The sequence below is a fragment of the Callithrix jacchus genome, chromosome 13 (assembly GCF_049354715.1).
Source record: "Callithrix jacchus isolate 240 chromosome 13, calJac240_pri, whole genome shotgun sequence".
Lineage (NCBI taxonomy): Eukaryota > Metazoa > Chordata > Mammalia > Primates > Cebidae > Callithrix > Callithrix jacchus.
The window spans coordinates 93012376-93036438 of NC_133514.1; the positions used below are offsets into that span (position 1 = coordinate 93012376).

Consider the following 24063-nt stretch of genomic DNA (forward strand, 5'->3'; position numbering starts at 1 on the left):
CTCAGGGATGGTCAGTTTCCCAGTTCTAAAAATGTCCCTGTGTGCTCCACAGACAGCCTTAATTCTTTAGTTCATACCCAAGCTGTCTATCCACCCTCCTAGCATATTCCCTGGGACCTCTGGGAAATGGAAGGCAGCACCCCAAATGCTAGGAACAGCAGAGAAACATCCAAGGCGCTAGGCCTGGCCATGTGAGAGTGAAGGATTTGTGGATCAACATGACCCAGCCAAGGAATTACAGCAGAGCCAAACTGTGTTGCTGACTCTGGACCAGCAGACCTTTGGGAAATGATCGCCTTCTGGAAAAAAGGCAAGACCTCTTAGCCAGGACTGGTTAAAGTGGGGCCCTCTGGGGGAGGAGCTGGGCAGAAGCCGACTCTTCCTGCCACCTTTGCCATTCTGAGCAAGGCAGCCCACAGCAGCCAAGGCTCAAGGGCAAATGAGTCGACTGCTCCGAGCAAATCTTGAGACTGCACACACCCCGCTCCTTGTCAAACACAGGCTGCACCATCCTGGACAGGCCCATGGTGTGTGTTGGGGGCTGTGTGAATAATGACCCAGGTGTGCCTGACCAAACCCAGGTGGCACCACCTGCGCTGAAGGCCTCCTGTCTTGCCGGGGACCTGCTGGGTGGAGGGAAGCTGCCAGGAGGTTTTCTGGGACCTCAGGAATGCTCCAGTAATACACCAGTCTCGCTTTGGAGGTCTACACTCTTGCTGAGGCCTGGGTGGAAGTGGACAGGAGTTGAAGAAGCACCGTTGTTAGAGCTGGACTGGAGCCCTGGCCACACAGAGCCCTGGCCTAGCTCTGTGACTTTAAGTGCTCGCCCCAGGTGAGGCTGGCCTGAGCGCAGTGGCAACCTGTGCCCTCCTAACCCACTTCCCCATCCTTCTCCCACATACAGCTCTGAAAAGCCCCAAGAAGAAGACAAACTGCCCAGCACCCAGCTTGTGCTCACAGCCCTCTTTCTCCTTCATTTTCCTGTGTATCAAGTGGTGATGGTGCTGGTGCCAGTTGGTTCCCAGGAGGTAAAAAGGAGAGAGCTTTGTGGAAGCAGAAGTGCTACCCGCATTCCTGCAGCTCCTCTCAGAGCAGGCCCTCAATAACAGCTTCTCTCCCCAGAGTTCAAAACAAGGGAAAAGACACAGTTGCTGGGACCAAAACAAAACTCCATAAACTATGAAGGTCAGCAAGTGACAAAAGTTCTGAACTTGAGGATCATGAATGCTTAAAGGGGCTATGACTGGGAAAGTGATGGAAGCCCCCAGGAATCTAAGCACAATTCAGTGTACAAGTGTAACTAGTTCTAGAGTGAGGATAGATGCCATTGGAATTCTAAATGGTCCCCCACACATCACACATGCATAGAAACAATTTATATTTAAACAGAACTCTCCATTATAGGAAAACTGTAGGAAAGGCAGAGCAGCTGTCTATCTCCAAAGCACCGCAGTGGCCAGGGCAGCCCTCATGGTAATGGGATCCCCTTGCCATGGGCTCCAGGGAATTCCCAGTTGGGTCCCTGTTCCCTGCCAGGCTGCCTGGTGGCTCTCCTCCCTCAGTGCTGGGATTTGCAGCTATCATGAACACTTCCCAAAGCTAAGGCCAGGTTGGGAGGGAGGTAAGCCCACCTTGGTCACTTCCACAGCACCTGGTGCAGCACGCACTGCAGAGCTGGCTCTTCAGGCCTCCCCTCCCCAGGGCAGCTGGCTCCTTTTCTGTACTTAACTCAGTTTCACAGGTTATTAATTTCCTATTGTATGCCAGGCTTGCTGGGAACAGAATTATTTTAAGACATAATAAAAGCTATTTTTATTTGATCACCATCATTATGACTGCTGTAAAGGAAGACAAATCCAGGGTATGAAGCAGCCCCTGGGAAAACCTAAACTGGGGTCTGGATCCTTGACAACGGCTGGATGAATGCAAGGGGCTGCCAACGGTGACGGCTCTGAAGATGGGGAGATAGGCATGCCGCTCCTCAGACCAAGAGCAGGGCTGCTGCCTCCTTTCTACCTTAATATCACCCGGGCTTTTTCTTATTCATCTCATTTCTTATCTTCAACCCAAGATAATTCAAAATGACTAAATCTTGACTCCAGTTTTAGCACTGAATCACCTTCATTCCCTCCCTCCCTTCCTCCCTCCTTTAGGGAAAAGAATTATACCTCTCTTGAAATAAATTTAATTTCCTCCTGGAGCCTCGACAACACCTTCAACTTCTGATCAGAAGTTGCTACTCAGCGGTCAGAAGCCGCTCCAGCCTGAGTCAGACCTGGATTCTACCTTGACTCAGGCACAGGCCACCTGAGGGCCTGAGCTGTTCCACCCCTCCAGTCTCAGTCTTCTCCTCCGAAGAAAGAGGGACTGGGTGTAAAGATCAGAGTCAAAGCATCAGATGTCTTCAGTGATTCTATGACATGCTTGCAAAAAACTTCAAGTTGCACTTGCAGTGCCACCTAATGACATTTTTTGGAAATGTCTGCTGTTTTCCCAATTTTGAGCAAATATTTAATGATCAACATTCTATTAGTTGACGCAAGAGAGACAGGTAGCCAGGGAAAAGGCCAGCTCTGTTTTTTTCATTTGTTTGTTTGAGATGGAGTTTTGTTCTTGTCGCCCAGGCTGGAGTGCAATGGCGTGATCTCGGCTCACTGCAACCTCTGCCTCCTGGGTTCAAGCGATTCTCCTGCCTCAGACTCCCAAGTAGCTGGGATTACAGGTGCACGCCACCACGCCCAGCTAATTTTTGTAATTTTAGTAGGGACAGGGTTTCACCATGTTGGCTAGACTGGTCTCTAACTCCTCGCCTCAAGTGATCTGCCCGCCTCGGCCTCCCAAAGTGCTTGGATTACAGGCATGAGCCACCGTGCTCTGCTGGCCAGCTCTGTTTTTATAGGTGCCCACAGGGGCACAAGGAAGTAGAGACAGTAACAATGGTGATCACAGCAGTAACACATCACATGCGCACCACGTGCAGGCACTGTCCTAAGTGCCTTACGCGTACTACAGGAGCTCACTCCATCTTCCCCGAAGCCACAGGAGGCATGCCGCTACAGCTGTCTCCAGTTCACAGATGAGGCGACTGAGGCACTGAGAGGTCATGAGACCACTACTAAACAGTGAGGAGTGGACGCCACAGTGCGCCTGCTCAGACACTCTGCCTTGGGGGTCTGTGTTCTGTCTGCTGACAATGCTTTTCCCTGGGCTGCCCTCAGGGAATCACTCCTGCTTGCCTTAACCCTGGCTCAGCTCATCTCCGAGGAGCCAGTGGTTGCTAAACTCACATCCAGGGACATCTCATTTTGGCTAAGTGGAGGTAAAATGCTCCCATTCCACCCCCAAATGCCTAGCTTGGGTTCCATCTGTTTTGAATGACAGAGGGTGGCCCTCACGGGGTGACATACACTGTATGCACAAGAAGGGCATTGCAGCAGCCGTCTGCTGTCAGCTAGCCCCCCTCCTCCGCTCACCGCCCCCTAGCCAGCGTCCTCTCAAGGAGAAAAGCTGTTCTCGGCCAGACCTTCCCATTCCACTCCTGTCATCCTCCCAGGGAAGCTCCTTTTCCTAAGACTTCTCAGGGGTCAGGGGCTCTAGATGCTGTGAGTGTGCTGCTTGAGCCTTGCTGAGCTAACAGTAGGTCAGAGGACTGAGTCAGCATTTCCGTGTCCTCTAATAAATAATTCCCTGAAGCTGAGCACATGGTCATCACCTGAGGAAAACCCCGAACAGATTCGCCTGGGCAGGGCCCTTGTCTGCAGCCTCGTCCAGCACAGTTGACTGCGGCAGCCTTACCTGTTTGTCTGGCAGACCCCATGATAGGCCTCAATGGCATCCTCCTGGTCAACATGCTTTTCACTATTAGGCCAACTTGCTCTGGCATTAATGTTCGGCTCCTAGAAACACCCCCCCACCCCCCCAAAAAAATAACTCTGGTTAAACAATTGCCACAAAATGGTGTTATATACAAGCAGGTATAAAAACATGCCTTTGGGAAAAGACAAAGGCCTGGGAAGAACAGAGAGAACCACAGTCAAATCCTGGCCAGGAATGTGAGTCCAAAAGGTCACCTTGGAAGAGACACAGAATGACGAGGCCCGGCTGAAAGAGAGCTGAGTGCGGGGCAGTGGGGTAAGACAGCCAGGAGGTGCCCCTGGGAGGAGGAAGCACCCAAGTCTAATGCACACGGGTGAATCCTGGCTCTGCTGGAATCCTCCACACTTGTCAGCACCTGCTTATCCCACCCATCTTGAGGCCTATGCCTGGAAGTGGCCCAGACTTTTAGAGACCGAGTGACCCAGGTGGCCTCTGTCCCCACTCTATGGCTCTAGTCTGTCCCAGAAAGTGAGAATATTAGGAAAATACACTGAACAGGACTTGCCACCCTGGAGGGGCTGAGAGGAACCACTGACTCTCCACCTCAGAAAGCAAACAGCAAGGGGTATGAGGTGAAAAGGCCACCCTTGAGGTTACCTATTAAACGTCTTCATATTAACTTCAGAAGATTCTAGAAGCTTCTACCTGCATCCCCCAGGGAAGGTTATGCTGACAGGGCAGCAAGTCCCTTGCTCTGCCTTTAGAGGAGACCCTGCAGCAAGAGAGACTGCTCTTTCGTGGGTAAAGATACATTAAAAGACCATGAATCTACCACCTAGGATCACCCCTTAACAGCCCCACCGCGGGTCACCATCTTGTTACCGCATTCCTGCTGGCGAGTCGCCGCTGGTCTGCGCTCACGATCTGGGTCCTGAGGATGAGCACCTCCTCCTTGCGCACCTCGAGCTCCTCATGGGCCAGCTTGAGCTGGTTCAGCAGGAGGTTGTAGCTGTCTGGGGAGCCATGGCTGGAATTGTTCTGCGTGGCCTGATCGGCTATGGCTTTCCTCAGCTCATTCAGGTCATTCTTCAGCTTCTTGTTCTCTGACTCCAGCTCTTGCCTCTGGAAGACAGCCCAAGGGATGCTGCCATTACTCCCTGGCCCAGGGCCCTCTTCCTGTGTGGGCCTCCCCTCCTCCCCTTCTTATGTCCACTGGGAAGCTTCTTTCTTTAAGGTTGAAACACATGGAAAGTTCTGACTGCCATCAGCAAGGAGTCAAAGCTGGGGCCTGGATATGAACTCATGACTCCAAGTCACAGGCGTGAAGCACCTGCCCAGTGCCTCCAGAGTGGCATTCCCTGAAGTGCTTCAATAGCGTTTGTGTTTCTAAACACGTCTGGCTGTGAAAATCTTCCTTGTGGAAATGCTGGACTAACAATTTTAAAAGACATATAGTAAACACAGGACTTCCTAGAGTCTGAATATATTCACATGCATTGTGACTTTCCAAGAAAAGGTATAGAATGCCGGATTTCCTAAATGCATTTGCCCAGAGAACCTCTTGCTCCCCGTTTTTCAGGGAGCATCCCTTTTATCCTGGGGCAGTGGGCAGTGGGGTAAGACAGGCAGGAGGTTTAATGACTTGGAGGATACACTAGGCACACTGTTTTGGTCATATAGAAAGCCACCAACTGTCAACGTCAGCAGAGGAAAAACTACCTACGTACAGAGTCAAACGTGCTATTGGGACTCAACTTTGGAACATACTTTATATTTTCTGGGTAGTGCACTTAACTTTCTGATTGAGATGAAGTCTGATAATCACGCACAAACTGCTAGCAGGACCCTGGCATACATGAGATTCAGAACTTCCCAAAGGAAACCCAAAGATGTGGATGAGTATCTGCACTGGTTGCATGTTTGTTATAGAGCCACAGGATGATGGAACTAGGAGGCCACGGGGTAGAATGAGTCTCTATTTGCTGAGTGAGGAAGCTGAGCCCAGGGAGGGGAAGGCTCACAGTGAGTTTAGAGACTGACCCAGTACAGAGGGCCAGGGATCCCGATTCCTGGTCCAGGGCCCCTCCCGTGACTCCACCATATATGTGGTGATTTCCAGATTAAGAACCGTGCACAGAGATAGTAATTCTGCAGATATGATGATGGCTCCAGATAAGGTGCTTAATACTCAGTGATTACTGATGAGTCACCAAGCCTATGGTGAGTCTATTTACTAAGTTCAGGAGTTAAGGATCCCCTCAGTGCCTGGGTGATATTCTGGCAGCCAAGGCCATCCACAGGAGAGCCAGTGTCACATGCCAGAGGAGCACTGGGTGTGGAGACAGAAACGCTGGGTCCTCATCCTGGCTCAAGGTGCACACTGCACAATCCTGGAACCTTAGCCTCCTCAGGTGTGGCTTAAGGGAGTGAGGACAGCCGGTGGTTAAGGTTTCCTCCAGTCTTGACCAGCCAGAATCGAGCTTGGTGACAGCTGTCAGCTGAGTGCCTGTGCTGACAGCCACCCAGGCCCTACTCAGCCATGAGATCGTGCCTCCAGATAAAAGGGCCAGGCTGGGTGAAAGCTCTGGTTGTTTTTCAAGGATTTCTACCCAGGGCATATCTGTGACATTTTTATTTATCCTATCTCTAACCATTCCTGGACACTGTCTCCCCTAAACACACCCTACCGGTCCCACCCACCCCCTCTCCTCTCCACTCCTCTTTCCTCCCCCTCCAGGCTCACTACCATTTCCTCATCATCCTTTCTGGTCAACAGCGCCAAAAGAACATGCATGCTTTATTGTGGTAAAATATATGACACAAAATTAGCCATTGTACCTATTTTTACATGCACAGTTCAGTGCCATTAAGTCCATTTATGTTGTACAACCATCCCCACCATCCATCTCCAGAACGCTTGCACCTTCCCAGCTGAAACTCTGTCCCCATCAAACACTAACTCCCCATTCCCACTCCTCATCTGCTGCAACCATCATTCGACTTTCTGTCTCTGAGTTTGACCCTTCTAGCTACCTCATATAACTGGAAACAGATGAATTTTTGTGAAAGACTTATTTTTGATGCACCCAAACGCCATGCCATTCCAGTTGGAGAATTCCCATTCTATTATCCTCCCTCCCACCAATCTCCATCATCTGCCTTATTCAGGCCAGGGAGTGTGGTAGATGCTGCAGGCATAACACCTGCTTAGGAGCTATCAATTATACTGAAGTACAGATCATGGCACTGCAGCCTGAAACACACCATGACACGAGTGAATCCAGAGTCACCAGGGAAAACAGAATGCCATCACTGAGTCTGGGGGGTAGGACCCGGGGGAGGTAACATGTCTGACAGCTAAAGGACAGGAGCAGCTAGCCATGTGGAAAAGGCAGGCAAGAGCCTTCCAGGTACAAAGGCCTCAGAGAAGAACAAGCAGGACCTGCTGGGGAAATGCAGTCTGCAGAAGGCAGAGCAGAGTGGGCAGTGCTCGAGAGATGCAGTTGAGAGTCAGATCATGAGGGAGGGCTGCCAAAACCCAGGGAAGGGAGCTGGATCCAGGAAAAGCAGCAAGCTGGTCATCACAGGGCTTCAGAAGGGTTTCCCTGGTTTCCATGGGGAGATGGGGCACCTGGCTGGAATACACCACAGCATGGCCCATGGCAGGGAGCAGAGGGAGATGTGAATGAGATTTAGGAGGTGGAATTGTCAAGACCTGGAGACTGCTTGGCTGTGGGAGGTGAGAGGGAACAAAGTCTAGATGCTTGGGTGACATGTGTGTCATCTATTGAGACAAGATGGGGTTTCAGGGTTCAGATGTGTTCAGCTGCAGTCCCTACAGGGTAGCAAGCAGTTGGAATAATGGTCTAGAGATGGATCAGTATGTTGGTGAAGAATTAAGCTTTGGGAGGATGTGTGCAAGGGTGAAGCTGCCCTGGGAGAGTGTGCTGAGGCTGGGCACTGCACACCACACGCTTTAGATTTCCTGTCTCTGGGTCTGGGTAGCTCTGCAGCCCCAGGACTGCAAGCTTCTAGGTTAGCTGGACATTGGACTTGGCAGGAAACCTTTCTATAGAGAGTTTGGGTGTCTATTTCTTAAACGTCAGTAAAGATGACTGTATGAGGATGACCACTGCAAAGCAGATATTTCACATGGGATGAGCGTTACTGCTGGAGGCGGTGCAGCTTTGAATAAGGGGTCATTGAGATTGTATATATAGTCAACGCTATACCACCGCTCTGTAACTTTGTAAGATTTAAAAGCAGTAAAATGGATCCGTGTTACATAAAACGAGGCTAAAGTTGTGATGATGGCTCTGTCTTACAAATCTAGCCACAGTCAACAGTAATGGATACAGTTTGTTTCAAAATTCTGAGGAATTTTAATAAAATACTTATGGACAGTCCAGGTCTCTCTCTCAAAAAAAGCCTCGTTTCATCAGAGGATTATTTATAATAGTAAAACATGAGAATATATTCATCAATTAGAGAATGGATAATTGTGATAATCATAGAGATGGAGTCTTACTCTGTCACCCAGACTGGAGTGCAGTGGCATGATCTCAACTCACTGCAACCTCCACCTCCTGGGTTCAGGCCATTCTCCTGCCTCAGCCTCCTGAGTAGCTGGGACTACAGGTGCTAATTTTTTGTATTTTTAGTAGAGATGGGGTTTTACCTTGCTAGTCAGGATGGTCTTGATCTCCTGACCTTGAGATCCACCCACCTTGGCCTCCAAATTATAGGTGTGAGCCACTGCTTCTGGCCATGCCATACAATTTTAATCAACCATGGAAATCATGTTTACAAAGAAATTATGTAGAAAAATGTACCCGTGGCACACGAGGCTGTGGCTGTCCAGGGTCAGCATTCAATCAACAAACAAATGGAAAAGCGAAGTATGGTCCATATACACGCAATGGGAAGCAGCCTTAAAAGAAGACTGATACATGCTACGATACAGATGAACCTCAGGACACGATGGTAAGTTACAAAATAAAATACTACATGGTTCTACTTATGTGAGGAACCTAGAGTCGTCTAATGCAGAGAGACTGGAAGTTTACTCGTGGTCGCCAGAGTTTGGGGGAGGAGGAAATGGGGAGTTGTTAATGGGTACAGAATTTCAGTTTTAAAAGATGAAAAGAATTATGGAAACAGATGGTGGTGAGATGCTAACATAACATTCCAAATGTATTAATACCACTGAATTGTACACTTAAAAAGAGTTCATCACGGTGGTAAATTTTTTGTGTATTTTACTACACTTTAAGAAATTGGAAATAAGCCAGAGGAATGATTCAAAGCTGTTTTCCTGGACAATGTAGCTGTTACCAGAGTTATTTATTTTTTGACAAGTCAAGTGCAGCAGTAAGACGGGGGAGGGAACAGAACAAGGAGTTCGATCTGTAACAGACTGAAAAATCTATTGAGATAACTCACTACCTTCAGACCAAGCATCGAGAGTTATTTGCAGTTCTGTAAGTGACTGGTGGATAGGATAAATTCCCACATTATCCTGGTTTTGAGGATGGGAATGTGTTGGGCCTATCCTGAAGCCCCTTTTCCATGTACTGCTCTCCCTGCCACAGGGGCCTGCTCACCTCCCACTGTTCTGCCACGCTGTCTCCCCACCCCAGCAGCAGATGCACTGGCAGGTCCCTCTGCCCTACATCTACCCATGCAAGCCTTGATTTTTAGTGAAATTGTGTTGAGTAGCTAATATATTTATTCTCATTCCTATAGCAGATACAAACTTTCCTTCATTCCAAAGGTGAATAAACTACAGCGTGGAAAGGGGAAGCTACCTGCTTCTGGCTCTACTTGTTAGCAGACTGGGGCTCAGGGCCCAACTTCCTGATGCCCAGCTTTGTCATCTGCCCTCCGCCAGGTGAGAATTCCAGAAAGCTTGTCCCTCAAGAGTCTTACCTTCAGACTGTTGTAGGCCAGATCTGCATCCGGGTCCACATCTATGTCAGTCTGTGGCGGTTCCACCTGCACAGGTAGAGAGACAAAGATAAGCGTGGACCTCAAGCACCTGCACAGATAGAGAGATATTCCACAGAGGTGTTTCTGACTGAGGTCGAACCTGCTCATTCTACCTATGAGTGAATATCCAACACCCGACCCTCCACAAATTCACTGCCTTCCCACCTTCAAAGTGCAGCTCAGTACTCCAGCCTAGCATGAAGTTCTCCATTAACACCTCCCTCCTGTTCCCACCCCCACCTTCACTTGCATGGTCCCTACAGGCACTTGTAGGTTGAATACATACAGTACTGTGTTATGGCTTGAACTGTGCCCCCCAAGAGATATGCTGAAGTCTTTACCCCAGAAACTGGGAATATGATGTTATTTGCAAATAGGGTGTTTGCAGATGTAATCAAGTTAAGCTGGGGTCATTAGGGTGAGTGCTAATCCAGCAGAAAGAAGATGCAGGGAAGAGGGCCATGTGAAGGCAGAGGTGAGGCTGGAGCCACGCAGCTGCCAGGCAGGGAACACCAGGATGGCCAGAAACATGGGAAGCTGAGAGAAAGCCATGAAGCAAATCCTCCCCCAGAGCCTTCAAGAGAACACAACCTGTCAACACCTGGATTTCTGACTTTTGGCCTCCAGAACTCGGAGACAATAAACTGTTGTTTTGTCATCCAGGTTGTGGTGTTTTGTTTCAGCAGCCCTAGGAAGCTAACACACACTGTATAACTGCGTCTCTGTTTCAGTTTATGAGGAAGAAGAGCTCCCAGTGTGTACGTTTCCCAACTAAACTCTAAGCACCTCGCAGAGCTGCTTCCTCCATGACACTACCGCAGGTAGCAGGAGAGCTGGCCCACAACACCTAACACGCTCTGACATCAGAACTTCAAAGCTAGTGCCTGTCTATGGCAATGTCTGGAGTAACGGCTCACTAGGGTTCAGCTGAGCCCATGATTCCTACAGTTATTCAGCTGACATTAGACTTGGATTGCCAGTGAGAAGGGGTAGAAACAGCTTCATAAATGATTAACTACTTGGAGTAATTTCAAGTAGTGGGTGATGGTCCCTGAATAAGATGGATTTTGGGGGGTAAAAATGAACAGAGCACTTAATGAGATTACCTACAGTGCTAGCCAGAAACATTGAGTCCTCCCACTGTGGATGGACTAGCGTGCCTCAGACTTGGAGACAGGAACAGGATCTGAGCATCTCCTGTACTCCTCCCAGTTGAAGGATGCTGACACTTATTGCACTGTTTCCAGCCCCGCCACCTGGGGATAAAACATCTCCAAAGTACCAGGGTCTGTTTTGCCTCCACCAACACCAGTGGTACAGGAGGCTGTGGCTGTCTAGGGTCTGGATTCAACCCACTGCTCCAGTGAGAGATCTGCACTTGTGTTCTATGTAGCATGGATTTGCCATATGTCCATGGATAATGCTGAGCGCGTTGGATTCTCAGAAGTGGAGATCACCTACTCAAACTCAAAGGACTCTATTAAGATGGGCTGACAGTCATGTTTTTAAGTGGGCAGCCCATAGGAATCACCCTATTGGCCAAGGTGACTTTGCCTGGCTTGAGATAAGGAGGTGGCTGGGTGGGAGGTCAAATGCACGGACCATGGACGGTCATCGAGGCCCCACCCTCACGGCAGCTCAGTCACTCCCATACATTCCATGGGCTTCCCTGCCATTCTTCACTCAGTATGTGGCCTCTCTCTGTGGCTGAGACCTGAGCCATCTCTCCACAGAATGAAGACCCAGGTAGCTCAGGATCCCTTTTTGGACCAACAGCGAATCCAAGAACTTGACCTTCGAAAGCTCCATTTCAGGGTGCTGTAGAGGGATCTCACACCCTCCCCCAACCCACTCCTGCCTTTCCTTCCTTAAACTGTTAGAAACAAGGCCATTCTCCCTAAAGAGAGATCCTTAATATACACAACAGAGCTACGGCCCAAGCCTAGAGTTCTAACTGTTGTTCAGTGATTATTTTGGAGGAAAAAAGATACCCTTTTTTATTTGGAAACAAGAGAAGTTCTAAAGCCAAGATTCCAAAATTCATTGGCATGTCTGCAATGGGGAGCCTGGAGAATGAATCTTTAGGTACAGCTGGATAGGCCAAGAGCTTGTATTTCAGGCACTGGCTGATGTCATCTGTGCAGCTTTTCAGATGTTTGATTTACACTTGCCTATCAGGCAGCTTTCCTTCTAATTGAAGGAGGCATTTAGAAACCTAATCTTTTTACTTTCCATTCTGAATCAAATCCACCTGAGAGATTTAAACCCATCAGCAAGATTTACCTCCCTGCTTACTGCTCGGGGGAAAAATACACACACACACGGCACACATAAGAATTTGCTAGCAATATAGATCAGAATCTGTATCACACTTGATTGCAAAGGGAACACAGGTGTTGCAAAAAATGACTGGGCACAGAGGTGGGGGAAGGGTTGGGGACTGAGAACATGGGGTAGGTGTCAAACTCCACAATTAATAATTTGGCCTGAGAACATACAAAAGGCCTTTTTCAAGCCCACTATGAGGTCAGCTGATGACATAACCCACGGCAGAACCGGCCTTGTGCCCTTTAGAAGTGGTCCTTCTATCTTCAAAGAAATAAATGGTTCTTTCCTTCTCAGCACTGCTATATTCAATGGGTTCTCTACTCGTATAGCACCGACCTGTTCGCACTCAACTTTGCATTTACTTAAGTGCTACCAATGCTATTTTTCACTTTTCACCGATGTTACATCTGGTTCCCCCAAACTAGATTTTAACTTCCTTAATGGCCGCGGATTTCTCTTACATTAATGAACATTTTGTATAGCGACTACATGCCTGGCTCTGACATAGTTCTGAGTGCAGCATAGGTGCCCACTAGGTCCTTTGGATGGAACGATTGCTTTTGGGGCTTTTTCCTTTTTTTTTTTTTTTTTTTTGAGACGGAGTCTCGCTCTGTCACCCAGGCTGGAGTGCAGTGGCACAATCTTGGCTCACTGCAACCTCTGCCTCCCAGGTTCAAGGTGATTCTCTTGCCTCTGCCTCCTGAGTAGCTGGGATTACAGGCGCACGGCACCACACCCAGCTAATTTTTGTATTTGTAGTAGGGACAGGGTTTCACCATGTTGGTCAGGCTGGTCTCGAACTCCTGACCTCATGATCCGCCTGCTTCAGCCTCCCAAAGTGCTGGGATTACAGGTGTAAGCCACCACACCCGGCCTGTTTTTGGGGCTACTAAGATTTCAAACGACATCTTTTCTAGACCCAAGAGGCTGCTGATAATCCAGACTGAGGCAAGCGCGTAGCCACGGGAGAGGAGGGTGAGTGACACACACTCCGTCTGCCTCTGACCCATAAAGACTGAACCCAAGCCCCAGCCAGATCCCAGGTATGGAAGGGCAATAGGTTATCTCCACAAACATTTGATGTCTGCTGTATTTATACTCTTATTACACACCCTGGTCCTCCTGGCAGGGAGCTCCCCTCCTTGCAAGTAGGTGAGGATGCCACAGACTTCCCCCCAGCTTCACCAGAGGAAACCCGGGGCACAAGGGAGCTTACTCCCGTTCAGCTGGGTGAGGTAGGGGCGCTCAGAGAAGACTCAGCCTGACTCCAATGCAATAATAAGGAGCCCTCTGAGACTTGGCAGGAGCATGATCCCATGTGGTTACACCTGCCACGTGAGCCCTGGGGGCATAAGCTGGATTGTTCTCTCATCCCAGCACCGTGAGAGCACTGCGGCCCCCCACCTACCTGGACTTTCTTGCTGTCCTGCTGTTCTCTCTTCTCCAGCTGCACTTGCAGCTTCTTCCTCTCCTGTTCCAGCTCCCGTACTCTCTTCTGCAGCTTCAGGAAGACCGTCATGTCCATGGCTGCCTTCTCCAGGCCGATTTCCTTCAAAGGAAGACAGGCGCAGAAAAAAGGTTTCCCTAAATACACGCCTTAAGGGAACATACAGCACCTCACTGCCTCCCTCTCGATCAGCCATCTGTCTCCCCTCTCCTCCAAAACATCAATTTGCATCTCAAATACAAAGCCAATGACAACCAACTAGCATTTCTCATATCAGAGTTGGTGTTCCAGGCTCATTTTCTGTCCAGACAACATCTTAGCCATTTATATTCCTCCTGTGTGAGCCACTTAAAATGACCAATCACATATTCCAAGAACAAATGGATGAAAACGCAGGCACTGTCTTTGGGAGTTAAAAGAGCTCACTTTTGGAAAATGGTCTCACAGCAGAGAAACTATAAAACTTGGGACATAGGCGCGGTGGCTCAAGCCTGTAATCCCAGCACTTTGGGAGGCCGAGGCGGGTGGATCACGAGGTCAACAGATCGAGACCATCCTGGTCAACATGGTGAAACCCCGTCTCTACTAAAAATTACAAAAAATTAGCTGGGCATGGTGGCACGTGCCTGTAATCCCAGCTACTCAGGAGGCTGAGGCAGGAGAATTGCCTGAACCCAGGGGGCGGAGGTTGCGGTGAGCCGAGATTGCGCCACTGCACTCCAGCCTGGGTAACAAGAGCGAAACTCCGTCTCAAAAAAAAAAAAACTTGGGACATAACGCTTCCTGGTAAAGAATCAGCGTGGTAACCAACACCTGATTGCACCTTGAAAGGGAATAAGTGCTTGCTCTGCTGTGGAACCTATTTACCCAACAGATCTTAAAGCATCTATTTCCCAGATTTTGTTCCTTTTGGATTCATGCCTGAGTTTGCCCTCCAGGACTCTAATGCGTGGGGACGGGGGTGTACAAACATGTGTATCTGCCTGTGGATGGGTAATGTGTATGAGCACATCCACGTGGATTTTTAAGCACATGTATGTACATGTGAGACAACAGAATTTGGTTCCACCAGGATTGAATGAGTGCTTCATGTTTAACTGGCACTGGACCAGTCTTGGTGTCCCTGAAGAACATAAACCCAGTGATGATAATGCTCATGTCTACATGTAGATAGTCAGGCACACAAACACTGGGGTAATAAGCCTGGAACTGAGGCTGACTGAGGTCTCCAGAGGGCTAGAATTAGAAGACTGTAATGCTAAACCAAGCGCCTCAAGCCAGCACTCATGCAAGGCTTACTCAGGGCGCCCAGCAGCCAGCAAGCCATGAAGAACTGCACAACAGATAGGAGAACTTCAGCCCTGGAGATCGGACCTCCTCCTCTCCCTCCACCCTCTGCTCCAGCATTCTCCATCACTCATGGTCTTTTATTTTTCTTTACAGCACTTAGCAGTACCTGCAGTGATATCATGTTTCTTCCCTAACTGCTTATTGTCTAGCTCTCTGTCAAACGAGCAGGACTTCTCTAGCACCGACCAGCAGAGCCTGCACAAAGATATGCTCCAAACCCATTTGTTTTTCTTCTTTCTCTCCTCCATGTCTATCTCCACAGGCTTTATAAGGGGTGTGTGTGTGTGTACGCACGCATGCACATGTGCCTGTGGTTTTCTTTTCAAATGCCAAAGGAAAAAGGTTATCTTTTGTACCTTTGACAAAATTACACACAGACCACACAGTCCACTGTGTGGTACATTTAGCGACTGGCTCTAAGAGGCTATACCAACAATACAGTCACCCAGCATACTTTCATTCCAAATATTTGTTGTTCTGAGTTTTATCCAGCTTCTAAGTGAGGGGGGCAATTTTCTTGTGTATTTATAGATATTACTATACGCGCTGTGATACTAAGTGGGGATGATAAATTGTGTCTGTTTTAATGACTTAGCTGTTCCTTCTTAAACCAGCTATTTCACCTCTCTGTATCAGTTTCCTGGTTTTTCAAGAGGAATCAGAGGTCCTCTCTCCTTTCTGGATAGGGGGTAAGGTGAACAATAACATATTGCTGTGGGCAGTAAGTATTAACTCCAGAGAACTATCTCTAAACCCACTGGAATCCAAGTGATCCTGCTCTCAAGAATTAGCCCCTGGGCAGTCTGGTCACCACGAGCAGAAGAGTAAATCTCTCTTGGGCAGCTCCGCAGAGAAAGCACATGTTCCCTCGGGAGGAGGACAGCAGCCAAGAGCCCGTATCACTCACCTCCATCTGCTGGAGGGCATCCTCAGTGTCTCCGATCTCAGATGTGGAGATGGAGGGGTAATTGGAGTCAGATTCTAAGCTACTTTGGTTTGATGGGTTCCGTCTATGACCTGGAGTTTGCTGTTGAATGAGAAAAATGTGATAGCTCATTAGAAACTAATGTTCATAAGAACTTACTTCTCATGGTGGCAGGCTCTAGAGTTATCCTTCTGCCTCATTTGTCAACAAGAATAGGCATCATTGCTTCTCAGAATGACGGCTAAATAGAGCTAGTCCTATGAAACATTTCACCTACAATTCTTACTGTAGCAGTCCACTTTTCATCGCTTAATGAAATACAAATTCCTCACACTTGGGCCAATTTCTCTGAGAAGTCCTAAAAAAAAACTTTCATTCCCAGTCTTGCTTTTGGCATACATAAAGGCAGTCACATTACCCACCTCCCCCTTGAAAAGAATGTTCCACATCTGCCCAGAATAGACCCTCCCTTCAACCTGCACTCCCTAAATTTTATGAAAATAGCAGCATATTAAAAATAGTTTACCATTTACACTGTTCATTTAAAAATACTTTATTTTTTTCCTGCATCTGATTTGGCTTTCAGTGTGAAAACTGAGCTTGGGAGGACAATTTTAGACTTCTATGGATGTTCCTATTTGGCTTTTCTTCCTGGCTTCTATGCAATTAACTTACTCCGTCTTGTTTGAATACTCATTTCTGGAGGAAATGTTTACATGGGGTAAAAAAGAATGACAGATCCTAAAATACCATAAAATTGTCTCTATGTATATTGCATCTCATCAGATTAGGAGACAGATTGTGTCCAGGAATGCTGGATTGTGTCTCCTAATCAGATGAGATGCAGTATACATAGAGACGATTTTATGATATTTTATAGGTCCTTGTGGGTCTCTCTGCCACACACACGCTAATGAAGCTGAGAACTCCCACACCCCGTTACTGTTTCCACACAGGAATCTTCCCATCACAGGAAACAGGAAAGAACACACTCGGCTGGAATGTTCCTTAAACTCATAACTGAGATTTTCACAAGACCCTGAAGTTGGAAAAGGAGCTGTCCGCAGAGATGGATCACCCAGCCCAGCTACTTTTGCCTCTCTGCAGTAATGGCAAGCACTGCGCATATAACACATGGACCAAACATCCCATATCAGAAGGCAGTGCCTGAGATCAGGGGGTCGAAAGCCAGACAGGAGCCAGGGGACCCATGCCACGGCACAGCAGAAGCACCCCGCTTGCCTTTATGATGCTCATCTCGTCCCGAAGGTTGTCGTATCTCTGCTCCAACTGTGAATATTCCTTCACAAGGTTCTGGTACCGGGATCGCTCCTCCTCCAGCTCTTTCTTCATCAGGAGGTTTTCCTTTACAGAGTTCTGGGCAAATTCATCTGGAAAGCAACACGCTAAACTGCAGTTTTTCTGGATGGACTGCCTCACACGTCTTGACTCAAGCTTTCTGATTAATCTCTTGTTAGGAGACTGCCCCTGACAAGCTCATCAGAGGCTCTTGATGAATCTATTACGCTCCTCACCTACTGCAGAGCAAAGGTGAGGCTCATTGCTCTGGCTTAGTCTTCAGACAGGGAGAGAAAGATCCTGCTCTCAGGGAATGGGGAGAGAGAAGTTGGCAGCGTAGGTGAGAATTCCCTCAGTTCATTCCCCAGCCTCTCTTCTGCCAACTGTCACAGCAACTGCTGGCAGCATTCCTGGAAGAACCAAGGCTTATTCCACACTTCTTTTCCTAGTCCTGATCTTTCAGGTCTTTGGAGTGCAGGGAGATTAAAGGAGACTGGGCTGAAAGGAGGAATGGCAAACAGACAAGGATGGGCTGCTCCTCTGCCAAAACTTATCACTCACATTAATGGACAGAAAAGTGTTTTAAAAGGAGATTTAAAAACACTTTATGTTTTCAAAAAGATGTGACATTGGGTGGGGCTGTGAGGTCATGTGGTTCCATTCTCTAGTGACATGATTGAGGAACCTGAGGATGGGAGAAGGGGATTTACTCAAGGTCACTCTTGAGTCACAGCACAAACTGGGGTCTGTGGACTCTCTTTGCTCCTCCACAGCTGAGTGGCACATGAGGACTGATGGCAGCCCAGGAGCTGGTGGGCTGACCTGGGATCTGATTCAAGATCCTCTCTTTAGCAAACATTAACAGATGACCCACTGGGTAGAAGGAACCATGACGGGTGGGTGGATATGAAAGACATGTGTGAAACCCAGTGATGATGGCAGCTCCTGAGCACTCACTGCGTTGTCATGCACCCTCCTAAGCACTTCACGTGCAGCCTCTTCCTCCTTCCTCCGATCAGCCCCCTGATGTCTAAACCTTTACATCCATGTAGCAGATGAACAAACTGAAGACCTACTCAAGGCCACACAGAAGCACACGGCAGAGTCAGGCAACAAGTGCAGGCCTCCCTGACTCCAAGTCCCATGTACCACATTGTTCATTACACACATCTCACCTCTTTAGACTCTTGAGGCCAAAGGTCTTAGTAGGATCTTAAAGGTCATTATTCTTTTTTCATCTCCCTCTATTAAAATCCATTCCCCTCTGTAGCCTCTAGTCTAAATGCATGCTTGCCAGGAGTCTTTGGGGGAAATCAGTGAGGAAAAGAGATTAAAACCTCGAATAAAACTCAGGCTTTGGTACTTACCTTTAGACTGGCATAGGATTTGGCTGTTGAGCTGTTCTTTCTCATCTTTCAAGAGAGCGTTTTCTTGCTCCAGGTCTGCAACTCGCTGGAAGAGAGCAGCAGGGGAAAAAACACCTCATGATGCTGGAAAGAGGAGAGGCTCCTCTTGTGGGATTTGGATTTTAACTGGATAGGTGTAAAGGAGAAAACTGATTTGGTCAAAGCTTCTTTTGTTTTCAAGGAAAAATTGTGTACTGAAAGAAAAATCCCACTAAGACAAGACAGATGAGCGCTGTACTATTTTTGGTCACCTAATGTCCGTAAAAGCATCATGAAAAGTCTATCCCAAGCTCACATGCCTTGTTGACGAACTTACTAAAGTAACAGGCTTTCATGTTTTTGTATTTGTTTGCCTGTTGTGCTAAAATCTGAGCTCTCGAATCTGAGTCTTAGGAAGGCCAAAGCTCACCATGAACAAATTATCTCTGGTCTTCATCCCACTTGCTTTACCTGTCTTATTGGACCAGGATAGTTCAAATTCTGAGAAAGACGTGATGACTTGCTATTGACATTCAACTGTCCAATCTAGCGTTGGACTTCTGATGACGCTGACAAAGAAAACCGTAATAAGGTGACTATGATCAGAAAAAAAGGCAGAAAGGAAAAAATGCTAATTAACGAAAAATTGTGGTCTACTCAAAGACAAATAAGAATTAAAAGTGCAAAGTAAGATTTAAAAAAAAGTTTTGCTATTTATTACTGGAGCAATAATTTGTATGGATTTTTAAAAAGTAAAAATTCAACTGTGTTCTAAGAGAATTTGAAATCATTAGTTGGTATAGAGGAGGGGGGAAGGGTCTTTTATAACATGGGGGCTAAACTGCAATTGATTCACCTTTGTATTTGGAACCCCTGGAGATTCCTTCTGCAGGAGGCCATCAGGTAATTTTCCCTACTAATATCACATCCCTGCCTTCTTGACATAGATGAGGACAGAGCTAAGCAAGGCAAAAACAGGCAGGGAGAGAACGAATAACACATGCCAGTGCCCCCTCAAAATTCAGGCTTACAGACTTGAGATCTCCGTTCCCCAAGGTTGGCTGATCCATCACCATTCCCCACAGAATGATCTCTGTGATCACATCCTAAGTATGGTATATGGCAAAGACAACACGTTTCATAGCCACACACAACCTGGGCTCTATAGACTGGTTTCTTCCTCTATAAAATGGAAACCCACTTCACAGGGTTTTTCAGTATTCAATGAGATGACGCATGTGAAGCACCAAGCAGCAGGCACTGCATAGGGCAGCTGACTGATAAATGTAGATGGTTCTACATTACTCTTTTTTTTTTGAGATGGAGTTTCATGCTTGTTACCCAGGCTGGAGTGCAATGGCGCGAACTCGGCTCACCGCAACCTCCGCCTCCTGGGTTCAGGCAATTCTCCTGCCTCAGCCTCCTGAGTAGCTGGGATTACAGGCACGTGCCACCATGCCCAGCTAATTTTTTGTATATTTTTTAGTAGAGACGGGGTTTCACCATGTTGACCAGGATGGTCTCGATCTCTTGACCTTGTGATCCACCCGCCTCAGCCTCCCAAAGTGCTGGGATTACAGGCTTGAGTCACCGCGCCCGGCCTCTACATTACTCTTACTGGGCATGAAATGGAAATACACACTTCAAAATCATTCCACCACTTACCAAAAATTTAAATAGTATCTACTCTTTACAAATTCTTCCAAAAATTAGAAGAGGGAACACTTCCCAATTCCATTCTATGAGGCCAGTATTACTCTGATACCAAAACCAAACACATCACAAAAAATTCCAAAACCACAGCCCAGTATCCCTTATGAATATAGATTCAAAATTTTTCAACTAAATACTAGAAAATTGGTTATGATAAAAACACTCAAACTATAAATAGAAGTAAACATCCTCAACCTGATAAAAAATCTATAGCTAATGCTGCACTTTATGGTGAAAGACTGAATGCGTTTCCCCTAAGATCAGGAAGACAAGGGTGTCTGCTCTTGCCACTTCTATTCAGCATTGTACCAAAGCATCTAGAATGAAAAGGAAGAAGTAAAACTACCTCTGTCTGCAGATGACACAATCTTGTATATAGAAAATCCTAAGAAATTCATTTAAAAACTACCAGAACTAATAAATGAGTTCAGATTGCAGGGTCCAACTTCAATATATAAAACTCAATTATATTTCTATATATTTGCAATGAACAATCTGAAAAATAAATTAAGAAAACTATCCCACTATAATGGCATAATACTACTTAGGAATAAATTTAACAAGTATAAAATTCATACTTGGTAAACAGAAAAACATTATTGAAAGAAATTAAAGAAGATCTTAATAAATGGAAGGACATCCTGAGATAATAGACCAAAACACTTTTTAAGATGGCAGCGCTCCTCAAATTCATCTACAGATTCAATGTCATCCTTATGAAGATCCTGCATGGCTTCTCTGCAGAAATTCATGAACTGGTCCTTTAATTAATATGTAATATCTAGGGATCCAGAATACCCAAAACAATCTTGAAAAAGTGAACAAAGTTGGAAGAATCACAGTTTTAAATTTTAAAACTTACTGGAAGATAAAGTAATAAAGACAGTGCGATACTGGCATAAAGACAGACATACCGATCAATGAAACAGAATTCACTTGCACATTTACAGTCACTTGATTTTTGACAAGGGTGCCAAAACAATTCAATGAGGAAAAGAAGAGTCTTTTAATTACAGGTGCTGGGACAAATGGTTATCTACAGGGAAAAGAATAAAGCTGGACCACTACCTTGCAACATACAGAATTTAACTAAAAATGCATTGAAGACTTAAATGTAAGAGCTAAAACTATAAAACTCTCAGAAGAAAACAGCAACAAATATTTGTGATCTTTGGATTAGGCAGTGTTATCTTAACTACAATGCCAAAAGCTCAAGGAACCAAATTAAAAATAAATTCAACTTCATCAAAATTTTAAGTTTTTACACTTCAAACCATCAAGAAAGTGGAAGGGCAACCCGCAGAATGGGAGAAAGTATTTTCAAATCATGTATCTGATACACCAGTGGTCCCCACCCTTTTTTGGCACCAGACATGAGTTTGATGGAAGACAATTTTTCCATAGACCAGGGTCAGGGGAATGGTTTCAGAATGATTCAAACACTTTACATTTACTATGCACTTTATTTCTATTATTATTACATTGGAATATGTAATGAAATAATTATACAACTCACCACAATGCAGAATCAGCAGGAACCCTGAGCTTGTTTTCCTGCAACTAGATGGTCCCATCTGGGGTGATGGGAGACACTGACAGATCATCAGGTATTAGATTCTCATAAGGAGTGTGTAACCTAGGTCCCTCACGCATGCAGTCACAATAAGGGTTTGTGCTCCTATGAGAATCTAATGCCACTGCTGATTTGACAGGAGGCAGAGCTCAGGCTGTAATACGAGCTATGGGGAGTGGCTGTAAATACAAATGAAACTTTGCTTGCCAACCACTCACCTCCTGCTGTGCAGCCTGGTTCCTAATGCGCTACAGACCAGTACTGGTCTGTGGCTGGGTGCTTGGGGACTCCTGTGATACATGACTTGTAGCATGAATATATAAAAATCACTTGCAACTCAACAACAAAGAGACAACCCAATTTAAAAAATGAGGCAAAGAACGGAAATAGACATTTCCCCAAAAAAGATATACAAATGGACAATAAACACATAAAAGGTACTCAATATCTTATTAGCGAAATACCGATCAAAGCCACAATAAGATACCAGTTCACACTTACTAGGATGGCTATAACAAAGACAGACAATACCAAGTGTTGGTGAGAATATGAAGAAATCAGAAACCTCATACACTGCTGGTGGGAATGTAAAATGATGCAGCCATTCTGGAAAACATTCTGGCAATTCCTCAAAAGGTTTAACATAGAGTTGCCATGTGACCCAGCAATTCCACTCCTGGGCATATACCCAAGAGAAATGAAAACCTAGTCCACGCAAAACCTGGTAAACAAATGTTTGTAGCAGCATTATTCATAAGAGCCAAACAGTGAAAACAACCCACATATTCATAAACCAATGAATATACTATATCCATGCAATGAAATATTATGTTAATAGAAAGGAATAAAGTACTGATCCATGCTACAACATGGATAGCTCTTGAAAGCATTATGCTAAGCAAAAGAAGCCAGTCACAAAAGATCGCATATTGCATGACTCCATTTATATGAAATGTCCAGAACAAACAAATATCTAGACAGAAAGTAGATTCGAGGTTGCCTAGAGCTAGGGTGGAGAACTGGGCCAAAGGGTATGCTTGCTATGGATACAGAAATCCTTTTTGTGGTGATGAAAGTTTTCTAAAATCAGACTATGGTGATGGTGGCAAAACTCGGAATATATTTTAAAAACCAATGAACTATACACTCTAAATGGGAGAACTGAATAGTATGTGAATTATATTCAAGAAAGCTGTTTAGAAAATCATTCCACAAACAAAGCATTCTATTAAGCATAGCACACTGTGCTAGGTGTGGCAAAAGATAAAGAATTGAGTAGCAAGACAGGCTTCTAGGTTTTGATCTGAGTGGCCAGCCTCTCCAATATGACGAGCAAGACTGCACTGACTGACACAAGCAACCACCTCACCCTTTCTAGCCCAAGTCATGGGATCCAGTCATCTTCCAGAGGACTCGTCTCAACCTGTGTAGAAAGAGTCTCAAAAAATGACATCCTCAGTACAGTACCACAACACATAATGACTAGCATGTGTGCAGTGGCAGAGGGACTCACTGGTGACTACTTTGATTGCAACCTAGAAGATGACCATGTGGAGTGGAGGACAGATGGCCATACAGACCTGAGGACCCACCTGCACCCCCATCAGAGAATCACCTTCCAAACTCTTCTGGACTTTATGGCATTAAAACCAAGAAAGGTGGCCCTAGGAATGTGGACTAAGCCAGCAGAAGCCTGAATGAGGTTTGAATTTCAACTGGTTACAATACTTAAATGCTATCTTTCCTTCCTATCCTAGTTTTAAATTAAGCTCAAGGCACCCAGAGATGGGTTAAGAGAGCAGCTATCCCACCCTCAGCATCACGTAGAAAGGGGCAGGAAAAAAATGGCAACAGGCTGGAGCCCAGGATTGAGGTCACTAGCTCTCCCCACCCTAGGAACTCAAATGGTAGCGACTCTCACTTATAAGTACCTCAGCCACTCTGGGGAGCTGCTGATGGATCTGTAGTGGCCTTACATTAGATTTGACCCTTAAGGCCCCATATAGAAAATTAAGATACACAATACTATCAAGTGCTTGCAAAACGCTTTAAGCACTGTATCAACACCTTTTTCTTTTTTTTTTTAAGACAAGGTCTCATCCTCTTACTCAGGCTGGAGTGCAGTCATGAGGTCTCAACTCACTGCAGCCTTGACTTCCCCGGGCTCGGGTAATCCTCCCACCTCAGCCTCCTGAGTAGCTGGGACTAAATGTGCATGCCAACATGCCTGGCTAATTTT

At 46.4% G+C, this 24063-nt stretch overlaps 1 protein-coding gene across 8 annotated transcripts in view; it reads right to left on the reverse strand.

Moving 5' to 3' along the window:
- The window catches only part of MYO5B (myosin VB), a 390326-nt gene that overhangs the window by 32105 nt on the left and 334158 nt on the right, over window positions 1-24063 (reverse strand). For all 8 annotated transcript variants that reach the window (XM_008979769.5, XM_008979768.5, XM_054244178.2 and 5 more), the window contains 7 exons: window positions 18521-18605; window positions 17097-17245; window positions 15837-15956; window positions 13541-13681; window positions 9745-9810; window positions 4699-4938; window positions 3796-3896 (listed from right to left, as the gene is read on the reverse strand). In XM_008979769.5, the coding sequence (XP_008978017.4) occupies window positions 3796-3896; window positions 4699-4938; window positions 9745-9810; window positions 13541-13681; window positions 15837-15956; window positions 17097-17245; window positions 18521-18605 (902 nt within the window). The remainder of the gene's footprint in view (window positions 1-3795; window positions 3897-4698; window positions 4939-9744; window positions 9811-13540; window positions 13682-15836; window positions 15957-17096; window positions 17246-18520; window positions 18606-24063) is intronic.